Here is a 13,972-nt window from a genome sequence, read left to right as displayed (position 1 = left end):
GCTTAAAATTGTAAACCAATCATTTAACAATTCCATATGTTAAAAGAGCAAAAAAGTAACAAAAAAATGGTTGCAATATCTCACTGAAGCTCAGAGATATGGTTATTTTAGCAAGAAATATGAAATAAATGCACATGGTTTGCTTTATAGTAGGGCAGAAAAATGATGTGGTTGTGAAGAAATATAACTTTGACGCCTGTGATTTAGACTCTTTATATAACAATTCTAGTATATAGGAAGGTTATGTTAAAGTTAACTCATTGGCTGACATTGAGGGCAATAGAAGTCCAATTTTCGACTGGAAAAAGCTGGCAACCTCTCCACTGGAAATGAATTGAATGTCTATCCCAGCCAATGGCACGTCAATGTGTGTGAGGGTGTGTATGTTTGTGTCGACCTCAATGTGAGTGAGAATGTGTCCGTGTTGATGTGTGTCTGTACACACACACACACACACACACACAGACTTTGACACACCCCTTCTCACTCACATGCACTTTCTGACACACACATGCTCACACTTATTACGCATCCATGTGAATTCCCTCACACTAAAACACACAGTTAACCAACCACCCATGAGGGATGACAAATGCCATTTTTTTTCTTTACTCCTCAAACTTTTACACCTGATTCCTATCTTCGAAATATGATGATATCCCCAAATCTGATTTACGATCGCTTGGTGGGATGAAGGACAATCCTGATTGTTATAGCCCTGGATTATTTAATTGCTATTAGGCCTTTACTCAATCGCTGCCATTGACAATGACAGATATTACATTTGCTGTAATCATCATGTTTAAAAGCTATTGACACCGCATTCAATTTGATTGGGAGCTACTGTTTGTTCCATCCTACCAAAAAAAAATGGATGCCAATGGCAGCAATTGGATTCATGATTAAAAACTAAACTGAATGAATCATTTTAGAAAAACGAATCACTTGTGTCTGATACAAATGACATAATTTACGATCAGATTTTAACCCAACAAAGCTCTTTAAAAATGGTTTTCCAAATGTTGACTTGGTTACAGTCCCACGATAACCTGCAAAATGATCTACAGTGTGTCCCCTCTGATAAATCCAAACCCTCCCACTCTCCCCCACTGTCACACACCTCCGACACAGCGTTGCGATTTAGCCGTCGGACGGCCTGGTAAACAGCATCTGGAGCCAGCGGGATCACTAATTTCAACACACATACTGTCGACACACACCGTGTTTTTTATGTTATGATCTCCTGGCTAAGTAAAAGCTCAGAGCATTGAGAAGGACGCATTTGAACTTTGTGCACGCTCGTAAACAGCAGATGCACGCACGGGGGAAATCATCTGGAAAGTAGCCAGCTGTCCCATTAGAAACAACCTATGGCAGAAGGAATTGAGAGGAAGAGGAGATGGAATAGAGAGGGGAGAGAGGGAGAAGGTCGGCAACACCGCCGCATGCCACAGACAGACTGACGATACTTGTACTGGGCTCCACACCAGGAACCTGGCTGTAATTACACCACACACACACACACACACTCAAGCGCACACACACTCTTTTACCAGACAGACTAAGGTTCTTCAAATGTGTCTTTATATCTCTCAATTTGGCCACACTGGTGGACTGCTTGGCATAAATAACATCATTTTATCTCCAACACCTTACTGGTGGAGACTCAGTCTTTTCTAGTCCAAGAATCCTCATATATTCCTCACTAGGATTCAATATAAGTATTTTTAGTCCTCAATACATATCAGAATCAAATAGCTAGTTATTTTGGATGAAAAAAATCAATTGAAGTTAAGTTTATTTTGGTTGCAACACTGAATATTAGGTAATTGAGATCCTCTTTTGTAGGAAAATATAAATAATAATTGCATAGACATCTAAACACCATTATAGAGGTCAAATATGACAACTTATCTAAGAATATACTACAGTAATGGCCATTTCAAATGTACACGGGTACATGTTTTTGCACCCAGAAAGTGGCAAATTTAAATAAATTTAAAAAAAACACATTTGAAGGAAGGTAAAATAAACTAGGACTGAGTCTTTGCTTAAAGTAAATAAAGAAGAACCTTGGCTAAGGTTAAGGAATGATTGCGGTTTTGATTAATAAAAAAGGCAAATATCTGTGGCTGAGATAGCTTTACGTGCACCAACGTCTGACCGCCCATCTCTACCCCTGATCGCCCGCCGTCCCGCCTCCAAACCTCCACATTAACTTGACGTTCTGCTGCAACAACAAACTGGAGTTGACATTAATGGCGGGTCATTAGAATGAATGTTACTTAAATGACAAGAGGATTGGTCAATTTCTTTTTTTCTGTCCCCATAGTCTAAACTGCACTAAAAATAGTTTTTTTCAATGATAATTTATTAAATGTTGACCTCCCTAACCACAAAAATACCACTCACTTTTCTACAATTTCAAACTCAAATCATCTCAGATTTAAAAAGTAACATAAAAGCACAAAAGAATCTGAAAGTAGATGATTGTACTGACTATTTTTTGTTGACTGATGCTATCTATAAAGAGGGCCAACAGTCCGGCGCCGCGTCAATAGTCATATTCATAGCTGCCTAGCACAAACATGGATTTCCCACTTTTCTTTTGTGAATGCCCACACTTGTTCTCAGCGGTCTCGACTGGCCAAATCCAAGGTTAAATAAGGTCGACAAGGTTATTTACTACAAACCACAATTGTGATTCTGTTTGCCTTCTAGACTGACACCGGCGCAGATCTCAGTTATCAATAGCGCCTTGTTGATCTACTTCTCTCTCTGTGTCCGCGACTTGTGAAAGTTATTGGAGTGTGAATGCATTTAACGGCTTCTGTCTGCTGCCCTGTGGATGCTGAGTGCCGACTGCTGTCTGCCTCCTGCCTCATAGATCTCTTTTGTGTCCTGCTCCGTCAAGGGTTCCACTTCAGTGGCTGTCGGGGTATTGACAAGGTCAAATTTGAACTGGGAGGGCCGGCTGGTGATTCCCCATGTAGCAATAGACGTCCAGTCCCAGTTCAAATGGACTCAACGTCTATGGCTGGTCAATGGCAAAACCCTTTACCACTCATTTATTGCAAATCATGCAAAGTCATCGCCAATGTGTTCCACCATGCAGTCACCTAATGGGATATTCTCATTGAGTATGACAGGTGGGTGGAAATGGGTGTACCCCATACCCGTTTTAAAAAAAAGACACATTAATCCGTCATTGAGACCTCAGCAGCTTGAGGTCTGAGGGAGATTTTCATTTTTTTTTTACTTTTTATTTCCAGAGTTCTGCTTAACCGCACTTTAGTGCCCTTAAGTCTGTCCAATTTATCAAGTGTTCATTGCTCCTCTTCAATACTGAATGCATCCCTCATCCCACATCTTTCTTCCCCCATCGGACGTGGAGAGAAAGGCAGACGCTGGTGTTTGCTCATGGCTCCAGGGGCTTGTGGGTCTCGATTAGCAAACCAGTACGAGTCAACATCTGCTACATCCCTTAGACAAACTATCTATCGGCGCACACTCGGCCTGTTGTCAGACTACCGCCCCGTCCCGTCTTGTTCCCAAGCGTATAGGCACCCCCGGGGCGGCGGTGTGCGCTCGCATGTTGGCGAGGCATTTCCCAAAGACTTCCCAGTTCTTCCGGCACCTCGGCAGACTGGTGTCGTCTGGGTCGCCTCCGTATTTTTTCACAATACTTTTACATTTTCAGTAATCTTTCATTTATTCCTAGTCTGTGTGGAATAATGACTACCGCGAAATGATGTCTTATATCCAATAATCCACAATATAAACACAATAGTGGGAAGATACCATTAAACGACCCTAATCTTTCGAAAAATCCGTCCTCTTTTCGTAAGACTCCCCCAAATTCTTTAATAGATTCCCCTTGACTGCATCTTTGTGAAGCAAGCAGGACAATATGTTTCCAGTAGTTTAACAGGCTGCCAACTTTAAACAGAACCACCTCAACCCTCACGCCGCCGCAGACTCGCAAAGACGCCATCGCTGAATTTCCTTCACTTTGTTTTTGTTAGGCAGTGCCAGTCTGTGAAGTATCTTGGCTCCAGACTCAACAGAACACACATGCTGCGGGCATCCCAACATCTGTTGTGGTCAGCGGCTGCGGGCTAACGGTTTCGTTTGGACACGGTGACCTGCGGCAGCAGAATGGCTTAGTGGTCTCACGGAATGGCGGCACTCGCGGTCGGGGTTTACCTAGTTTGCCCTCGACAGTCACTAGGCTACATTTCATTGGCAGGGAAATGTGCTTTTTGTGTTGTACTGATATAAATGGTTTTTTTAGTAACTCTTTCCTCTCATTTCCAGTGTTTACTTATGACTGATGGTAACTTCCAAGAAGTCGTCGATCCTCAACATGAAAGGTATGTATGTACATTTTACCTAAAACTTCAATACTTTTTTTACATTAGTATTGATTATAATACTGTATGGGCAGCCCAGTGGTTAACAGTTCCGTGCATGGATGTTAATTTATGTTCCTCAAAAGAAAATGGATATTTATTGAACTTCATTCATCTCAATTTTGGGGTCCAGTAAGACAACAAAAAACAAGTATTGAAGATGCAAATAAAAACGTAAGAATTATCTAAATTTCCATCAAAAAACAAGTATTGAAGATGCAATTAAAAACGTAAAAAATATTTAAATGTCCATCAAAAACCAAGTATAGAAGATACAAATAAAAACATTAAAAGTATTTAAATTTCCATCAGGTTGTTATCTATGCCATGGCAACCATATAAGCAGCCATCTGGGTCTATACGATGATGTAGTCGAAAGATGTTTGGGCACCGCTAGCGTCCTTTCGCGCTCCCCCCCCCCCCCCCCCTTTTTTTCTTTCTATCTCTCCGTCTTGCTCGCTCTTCCCTCTTGGCTGTTGTGCCACAGTGGAGACGGCAACAGTGACTCTATTGTGAACGATGGGAATTGGGCAACAAGCCAATGATGTCATCCTGCCATAGGGAAGACCAGCGGGAACGCCCTCCTGGCGTTTCGGAATGCACTATTTTTTCCTGTTGTTTTCCGGAAGGCGGTGATCAATTTAATTCCACCCTCATCACTCCCTGCTCCAGGGCGAGGGGTAAAGAGAGGGGGAATTTGGGAGGGAACGTGATGAGTAAAAAGGATGGGGGGGCACCCACTTTACTCCTTCAAAAAGGATGCGACCATTGAATGAATACGAGATGGTCTAGGGTTTTCTGTTGTTTGGTGTTTTGCTTTTTTATTTTCAGTTTGTTAAATGTGAGTAATGGAATGCCGTGAGGTCACACCAGTTCGGAGTCGCCGGGTACCATTACGGAAGAATAGCGGCAATTCATCAAGCAAGGGGGCTCACAAAACACTAATAGTCCTTCACTCAGAGTACAAGCCCTCCAGCCAAAAGTAGATCATTGCTTAGTTTGTGTATACCTATAAAAAAAAAACACAGCACTTATTGCTGATTCAATTAAAATCAACAATATGAAGTCATTGACCTAAAACTAATTGCTAGTTGTTTTTGGAGAACAGCAAGCCATGGCAACACCAAAACACCTATTTTTGTGGTTTATGGACAGTTGGTTGACGTCAGTTTCATTGTATTGTGTTTGAATGTGGAGTCATTTTGTTAGTTTTTGGCATGCATGTTATGTCAATTTTGATGGCTTAAATAGTGAGGTGGAGAAATTGCCTAGCAGGACCAGTTTGTGGGGTATTTGGTTGATGACTGACATAGTATTTTTGTGTTTTATAGTTAAGTATTAGTGATGATAGTTCAATGTATTACAGCACTCTATACAATGAGTTTCTAAGGTATATTTAATCTAAAATAATTGTGTATTTGACACCAAATATGATATAGATCATTGAAAAAGTTTGAGGAAAATGATGGAACAGTTTTTGAGGTTGTTAAGTATCATAGACTTTTACAGTAAACTAACCTTGCAGATGGTGGTGTTGTTTCTGTACCATTTTGACTCATTGACACTCATAATTCACTTAACTGGATCAGATATCTGTGTCTGTCAATAGAACTGAATTGTGATCATTAACTGTCAATCATCGAGTTAATATGGATTCCAAGCCATCATTGAGAACCAATTGGTTAACTCAAAGTAGTGAGTTGTTCTTTTTTGTAAGTAGAATGATGAAAAATATACTTGGTAGAAGTTTGTTGTCTTTAATATTTATGCACACTGATCTCCAATATGATTGATTGTGCATGAAATCTAATGTAAAACTAAAAACATTGTAGGCGAGCATATGCATGCGTGCCAACAAGGCATCTAAAAATGTGATTAGTATGAATCACAACTTGACATTTTCGCCGTCATAACGGCGTGGAAACTAAACGAACGATGCCACGCACTGGAGACGATTGCATCAGGCTGGCGGAGGTCTTTCAATGAGTTGGACAAGTGTTTTAATTGCTTTCTTGTCATCGTTAAAAACAAAAAAAAACACTTTGATGCTGTTTACTGGATAAATTTGCCAAAAAAATAAATAACTTTGCGATCATTTTTAGAGGGAGACAAAAATGTAGAGGGGGGCTTAAAAGTAGCGTTAACGGGAGACAGATTTTTGACACGCTTCCCGAGCCATCTGCTTTGGGTTAACGCTCCGAGACCAAAATGGGGGAGAGAGAAAAGAACTAGGGAAAGGACTGAAGAACACGGAGAGGGCAACCAGGGAAATAGAGAGAATGTAATATTGAAGGGCAATGGTGGAAACAGATTTATTTGCGCTTTGGGCCTATTTTTATGTTTGTGAATTGTTGTGGTGTGGGGAGCAAAAAAAAAATAACATTCCCTTACGGTTATCCGTACAAAAGGTTGGAAAATGTGCTTGTCTTACTGAATTCATAATAACAATATTCATAGAACATATTTGGTTGTACAGCAAAGGATTAATTAGGTTGATAGAACTATTTTCCAATTAGCACAGTTGAATTTCTTATCTCCTAACCTGGCATCCCCTCAAAACAAATGAAGTTTTTTATTTATTTTTATTTATTTTTTTATATGACTCCTCCAAGCTGTCAGTTTCTCTCACACCCCCCTGTGCCATTCTACCAATCCCCAGTGGGCATAGCCAGCCAGTCTGGCCAGGCTTGCCCCTTGCTGTGCCCCCGTGCTGGATAAGCCCCTGCCTGGACCATGGGTAGACCCCTTTGTATGGAGCCATAGGGGTGTTAGTGTGTGTTTGTGTATGTGTTATGTGTGTATAGCATTCACCGCCAAAGGGGAGAAGGGGTCCTATCTGTGCCTAAGGCCTGCCCCCCCACTCCAACCCACCCTCACCATGCGCCCTATTGAGACCTAAGGGAGCGTGAACAATCACTGCAAAACCAAAGAGCTAAGTCCTCTTGTTATACAAGCCCAATTTTCGGCAAACCTAACCCACCGGCCCCCAGACCCCCGACGACCGGCAGCCCGGCCCCGCTCGTCAGAGGTTGACGGGCTTCGTTAAAGCGAGCTGGGCTTCTTTTATGGTCTTATTTAATTAGCTATTCCACAGTAAACTGCCATCCGGCAGCAGACCTGCAAACCCCCCCCCAACCTCATCCGCTTGGTCACCTTGTCTACCAAGTCTCGACTAGCCATGTATCATCGAGTCTTTCCTTTGGCAGTTATTTATAATGCTGAAATAGTCCCATTGTATCAAGGACTAATGTTATTTATGGGCTTTGTGCTTTACCTTTGGCAAGTAGGATGTACTTTTAGGGTAATTCCTCAACAGCATTGTTAATTTTATCACTTTTTAACATATTGTAACAATGATACTTTGGCTATAGTTGTGGTTTCGGTTAGGTGTACAGATGGTTTTATAAGTACAGTTTAACAAGTCATAAGTACAGATAAGTATGATTATGGCATTTTTAATTCTTGAAATGGAATCGGAGATTGTTTTGAGATAAGGCTGATACTTTTCGAGTGTTTATATTACCTATATTGTCACTTTCTGAATCTTCTGTGATGATCAAAAACATAGCTTTTCAAATCAAAGTCATTCCCATGCCACCTTGTCATTAGGTCAACAGCACATTTTAAATTTAGTTGCATCAAAGTCCTTCTTTTAGTTGCCAATTGAAAATAGTGGGAAAGAGCCGTATTCCCCACAGTACAGTCATGTGTCTTCTCTGCTTACTGTGTGGAAGGGGGCGTGCCGATGTCCCCCATTGGGTGGGCTCGCTTACTCCGCGGAGTCCCAAAGGCCCGCAGAGCAAAGACAATGAGCACGTCCTGTCCTACAGTAACCGGCTCAGCCCGACTGTCCCCGCTGCCCACTGAGCCGTCCACCATGGCGCCATAATCATGGACTGCCAACCACAGAGACGCATGCAGAGAGGGCTAATCAGGAATGTCCTCATAATGTCCTGAACCTTCATAAAACCCTTCTGATGTGGCTCCTTATTATTCCACAATAATGAGGACCACGCACAACGACTCAAGAAGCCTTTATGTCCATTTTCAACGTATTCCCTGCTTATGACGGCGAGAGACGTCAAATCGATTTGAGGGATCGTTTTTTAATAACATTGACGATTGGATCCAGCCTGGGTTAAATGTTGAATACCTTCAATGTGTAGTGGTTAGCCTGCCGGGCCCACAGTTCTGAGATCGAAGGTTTGATCTCAGGTCCGTAGCGCCCTGTGGGAAGTTTATATTTTCTCCCTGGACTTTGTGGGTTTTCTCCGGGCACTCCACTTTCCTCCAACATCCCAAAAACATGGAGGATAGCCTTGTGGAATGCTCTAAATTGCCCATAAGTATGGTTATAACCGTGATTGGTCGTCTGTCTCCTTGTGCAATGTGATTGGCTGGCCAAAGTTGTAGCCAAAGTGGTACAATACCAATGTTACTGCAGCTTTTTTATGTCCATCACTGTCATTGTGTTAATATCGTTGATGCCATTGAATTGTAGTTCATGTGCCACTCAAAGCACTCCATCCAGAGTCCTAGGCATTAGGCCACAAGATCGCCCTCTAGTGACCAGCCCCTAAACCTCTCATTAATTGAGAGAAAACAACCAGGAATAGTATTTTACAAACTTTTGTTGTATTTCTATTTTATTTCAAATGTCATACATGAACCATGGCGTGCAGTGTGCCCCCTAACGAGGGCTTAGCATGGGAAAAGTTCCGTTTAGTTATCCCTGGCCATTTATAGCCCCTAATTGCACGCCTATTTTGTGACCCCCGAGTTCAACGGGGCCAATTCCTGTGTAGACCCAAATCCCGATGAACAAAGGTGGAATGTGATGCCCCCTTCTTTTTTTCTTTTTTACCTCCTCCTTTCCTAAACGTTTCCCATCCATCCCAACCTTAACTGAAGTATGGACAGCGTATTGAAACTATTAGTGCATCTCACTCACTCACTCACTCACTTCATGCAAGAAAGGAGTTGCGGATGAAGTTAAAACAGACTTGAAGTTCGAATCGGTGCGCGCTCGAACCCTTGTCGAGTTTGTGATTGTGCCTGACATTTTCCACGTTGCGAGGGGAGGGCTTGGGTTGGGGGTGGGGGGGCGAAGGGGGCACTGTCAATCAGTGAGAGTGGCCGAGGGTGGGCAGGCCCCTCTGACACTTTGTAACGTCGGAGGGGGATATTTAACTTGGGAGCGAGCACCCACTCGCGCACAGACGCGCTCACCCACGCACGCTGCGAAGCTCCGGTGGACTCTCTCACTTTCTCACTCTCGCTCTCCTTTGCTCACTCTCTCTCTCTCTCTCCTTCTCTCTCCCGTGCAAAGTCGAATACTCGCCACTCAAGTGGGGAAGCTTCTGCAGAGCAGGACGAGTGGGATTTTTTGCGAGTACATTTGGGACTTTTCTGGCCATGCGCGAGAAGGTGCTTCTGTGCGTGGGTGCAAGGCATTGAGAAGGAGCAGGTCCCTTACGTTTTCTTCTTTTTTTTTTTTTTGTAGGGGTGCTTGTGATTGTCTGGAATAATCAGAAAAGAAAGCTGTTTGAGGGGGACTTCTCACCCGGGAGCTTAATGGGTGTTTGACGTGAACCTCTTTTGAACCGGCTGGAATACTACAAGTTGGCATTTTGGACGGCGTCCTGCCAGGACCTGGTCAGGGGCGCATAGGGCCCCTTATCGCCGGGCACCTTCTGGGAAAGAGCCCCCCCATGCACGCCCGTCCGCGTGTTCCCAGGCAGCTCTGTCAAGCCAGTGCGACTGTTTCACCGTGGCTTCAAGTCGTCCCAGTGGTAACCATGACAACCAAGAGGAGCCCAAAGTGAATCCAAAGGGAGTGGGGGCACGTCGTCTGTCCCAGGCGTCATCTTTGCGATCGAAGACTTTTTGGGGGGTTATTTTTAAAACTCCTCAGCACCAGCAGAGGACCGAAGAAGCGGTCTATTTAAAGTGTCGCCCGTGAGTGAACTTGTGAACTATATGAAGCGTCAGGCTGCCTCCCTGAAGTAGAAGAGTCGTCGTTTACTGCGGGTCCAAGTCATCCAAGAAGGAAGAAACACCATGGGCAGCTCTCATCCGCCGGTGCTCCTCTACATGCTGCTGTGCGTCCACGTCGGAGTGGGCCAGCACTACCTTCGTCTCCGTCCTTCCCCCAGCGACAACCTGCCCGTACCCGACCTCAAGGAGGACCCCGACCCGGATTACGACCCCCGGGAGCAGGACTTGTCCGAGAGGACTCTGAGGAAAAAACTGGGCAGCCACTTTGACCCCAACTTCATGTCCATCGGCGCTCCGGTGCTGGGCAACCACTCGACGTCCGACGTCAAGCTGCAAGGGTCCATGCCCAACGAGATCAAGAAGCTGGAACTCACCGAGACCCCCTACGGGAAGCGCGTCAAAGTGGGCAAGAAGGCCAGGAGGAAATTCCTCCAGTGGCTGTGGACCTACACGCACTGTCCCGTGATGTACACCTGGAAGGATTTGGGGGTGAGGTTCTGGCCCCGCTACATTAAGGAGGGCAACTGCTTCTCGGAGCGTTCCTGTTCCTTCCCCGAGGGGATGTCTTGCAAACCCGTCAAATCCAACAACAAGGTTTTCCTCCGGTGGTACTGCCAAGGCTTTTTAAGACAGAAATACTGTACGTGGATACAGGTGCAGTACCCGATCATCTCAGAGTGCAAGTGCTCGTGCTGATCCCGTCGCGGTGGCGATGGTGGTGGTGATAGTAGTAGTAGTGGTGGTGGTGGTGGTGGTTGGAGGGGGCTGCGTGGAGTGGACTGGTTTCTATTGCACTGTTAACTCTCGACAGAGGTGGGCACCATAGCAAATTTATTTTTTTATATAGCATTTTAAAGTGAAATACCAACCTTGTACATATTTAAGAGGAACGCAGCTATTTTTTTCTCTAATTGAACCAGGACCATATTTTATTGTCAACCCGGAGATGGTTTTGGGTGGAAAGGGTGGGGACAACAGTGCTTCATAATGGAAGAGCTTTTTACCCCCCACTATAAGAGACATTGATGATGCATATGCTAAACCTCTCCAAGAGGTGAACTTTTCTCCTTTTTTTTGTTTGTTTTCAACTGACTGTTATTTCACTGCAATGCTGCCTAGAGTTTTTTTGTATATTATCAATATTAATTAAGTTGTAAAAAACAAAAAAAAATACAAAAAAAGAAGTTGAGGTTAAAGATTATATATATAAAGGCGTGAACTCAGCTTTTTTTCTCTTTTTTGGGAATACATAGTATTGTAGAAATAAACAAATCTGTACGTTTTATTTATTATTTTAACTGTTGTGAGTATAGAACATAAGGACAGAGATTAGCAGAGTATACCAGAAAAAAATATGGGAGATGTCTACTTGAATTATCAAAAAATGACACAAAAATAAACAACTGAAAACAGCATCCAAGTGTACACATGGTCAAGTTTGTAGCAATAGTCTGTTTTCACCCTCTATTCAACTCATTGGCTAACATTGAAGCTTATACCCAACCAGATCTGCTCTAAAAATAGATATTTTGAAGTTAACCACACCCTAATATTGGCCCATACCCATCCATAACGTTGAAATTAAGGTAAACAACTGTTTTAAAGTTACAATAGTGTTGATAAATGTCCAATGCATTTGAACAAGGAGGGTCACTATCATCCCTCCTAAGCAAATTTTTTTAGACGTTTATATTATCAATGGCCCATAAACACAATCATTTCGTGTGAGAAACCCCATTTGAATTGGAATTGTATGTCAGTTACTGTCATTGGCAATGAATGAGTTAAAAATGCTGATCCACAATTCTTGGATTTCTACGTCAACTGTCATCCTGGTGAATTACGACTGGCACAACTACCCCTTGCAGAACTGGCATGCATTTGTGAAGTTGAGAGGAGGAGTGGCAGTGGGGGGGTTTCAAGCCCATCCAAACCCCCCTTCTACGTCCGTGCTGCCGAGGTGTTAACATAATGGCTCAAATATGATGCAGACGTTTCAAACGCTGTCTGCAGGCTCTGGACGCCGCACACAAGTTCCACTGAGGTATTTGGAGACCGGCGCCTATTCTAGTCTGACCACTCAGCACTGGGTGGGGGGGCTTGGGTGGGTTGGGGGGGAACGACAGGGAGAAGAGGGGATAAAAAACAAAACCCATAAAACTGCTCAACTGTTTTTTTTTTCTTTTCTAATAGCAAAACATGAAAGAAATCGAGCCAATTGTAGAATCACGTGACTCACTGTGACTAAGTAGCGTTGTTTCTATTAGTGGCTTTAAATAGGCGCGTGACTAAGCTTAGGTGCGCAAAAAAAACGCGCACTTGTGGCTCAATTTGACACTTGCTGCCCAGTTATTGTGACAGGGGCTATTGAAGGGATCTGGGAAGAGAAACGGCAAAATGCCAGTTAAAAAGAAAAAAACTAGGGCTGCTTTCCTTACTGTCAGCTTCTTTCTTGATGATGTCTCGGCTTTTTCTTTTTTTTTTCTCTCTCTCTCTCTCTACGAAAGTGCGTCTCTGACTCGACGGCGCCACTCAGCCGCCCCCTCTCGACTGCACAGAATGAAGCACTTTGGGAAACAGTAACCCTTTCAGCCTCTGCCCGGAGAGTATTTTAGAAGCGTGTGAAAGGCAATACGCCGCCCTGGCTGCAGCCACTGAGGTGCGCACCTTTTAGGCACAAGAAGACCCTTGGCTGCCAGTCTTTCGTCCCCACCTCCTTCCAAATGTGGCAACAAGCAACATGGTGGTGAACCCAGAGTTACTCTAAGGTTTAATTAAATCATGAACAGCAATACACATTCAATTATTTGCAACAGGTTTTGGCAGTTCTGGTTCTGGATTGGACATCTCTGGTCGTCAAAGGCAGCAAGGAGTTGAACCAGCCACCTGTGATATGCAACATTAGGTAGGTTTACACTACAAAACCTGGAAATGACAATGCATATAGATGGGGTATAGTATTATAAATGCTGTATTGTAATTTCCGCTACTTTTTAAATATATTTGGACTTCACTCTGGTTTCAAATCAGAAATACTTTCACAACAAATGAGTTTAATGCAAGTGTACACAAATGATGTGAATTATTTTGATTTTATTCGATACTTTTGGTACTTTTGGGCTGCCAATGTGTCAAATGAAATCTACAGAGCTCAATTTAAAAGGTATGTATTGAAATTTCCAATTATAAATCAATCCTAAACTGTTTTTTTAACCCATTCATTCAAAAAGATGATTATAAACATAAGAAAAAGCTCCCCTTTAAAATGTAAACTGCTTAGCTGACAGCCAAGGCGCAACCCAATCCTCAAATGAGCGACTTAACAGACTTCTGTTATCACTTAATGGAGCACAGACTAATTTACTACTTCACACCATTCGCTCCAACTTAAACTCATTGGAAAAAGAACTTGGCTAAAGAATTGTGAATGGTCTTATTTGAAGGCACAAGGTGAAGTGATTTAAGAGCTTTATGAGCAAATGTTGTTCACTCTTTCAGTTAAATAACTTTACATTTCTTATAAAGAGGAAAACCTCATGTTCCGATTACCTGGACTCACGTTT

At 43.1% G+C, this 13,972-nt stretch overlaps 1 protein-coding gene across 1 annotated transcript; it reads left to right on the top strand.

The window, feature by feature from the left end:
• Nucleotides 1-9,651: 9,651 nt before the first annotated feature.
• nog2 (noggin 2) lies at nucleotides 9,652-11,798 on the top strand. Its single transcript, XM_077738917.1, has one exon. It carries the CDS (start codon nucleotides 10,473-10,475, stop codon nucleotides 11,103-11,105), a length of 633 nt encoding a protein of 210 aa, XP_077595043.1. The 5' UTR covers nucleotides 9,652-10,472; the 3' UTR covers nucleotides 11,106-11,798.
• The last annotated feature ends 2,174 nt before the right edge of the window (nucleotides 11,799-13,972 follow it).

This window comes from Stigmatopora nigra, chromosome 18, assembly GCF_051989575.1.
Source record: "Stigmatopora nigra isolate UIUO_SnigA chromosome 18, RoL_Snig_1.1, whole genome shotgun sequence".
Taxonomy (NCBI): Eukaryota; Metazoa; Chordata; class Actinopteri; order Syngnathiformes; family Syngnathidae; genus Stigmatopora; species Stigmatopora nigra.
The sequence above is the reverse complement of the archived record's forward strand: the minus strand, read 5'-3'. Positions and strand labels throughout refer to the sequence as shown.

Coding starts and splice junctions, on each gene's coding strand:
- nog2 (XM_077738917.1), top strand. CDS start 10,473: ATGGGCAGCTCTCATCCGCCGGTGCTCCTCTACATGCTGCTGTGCGTC.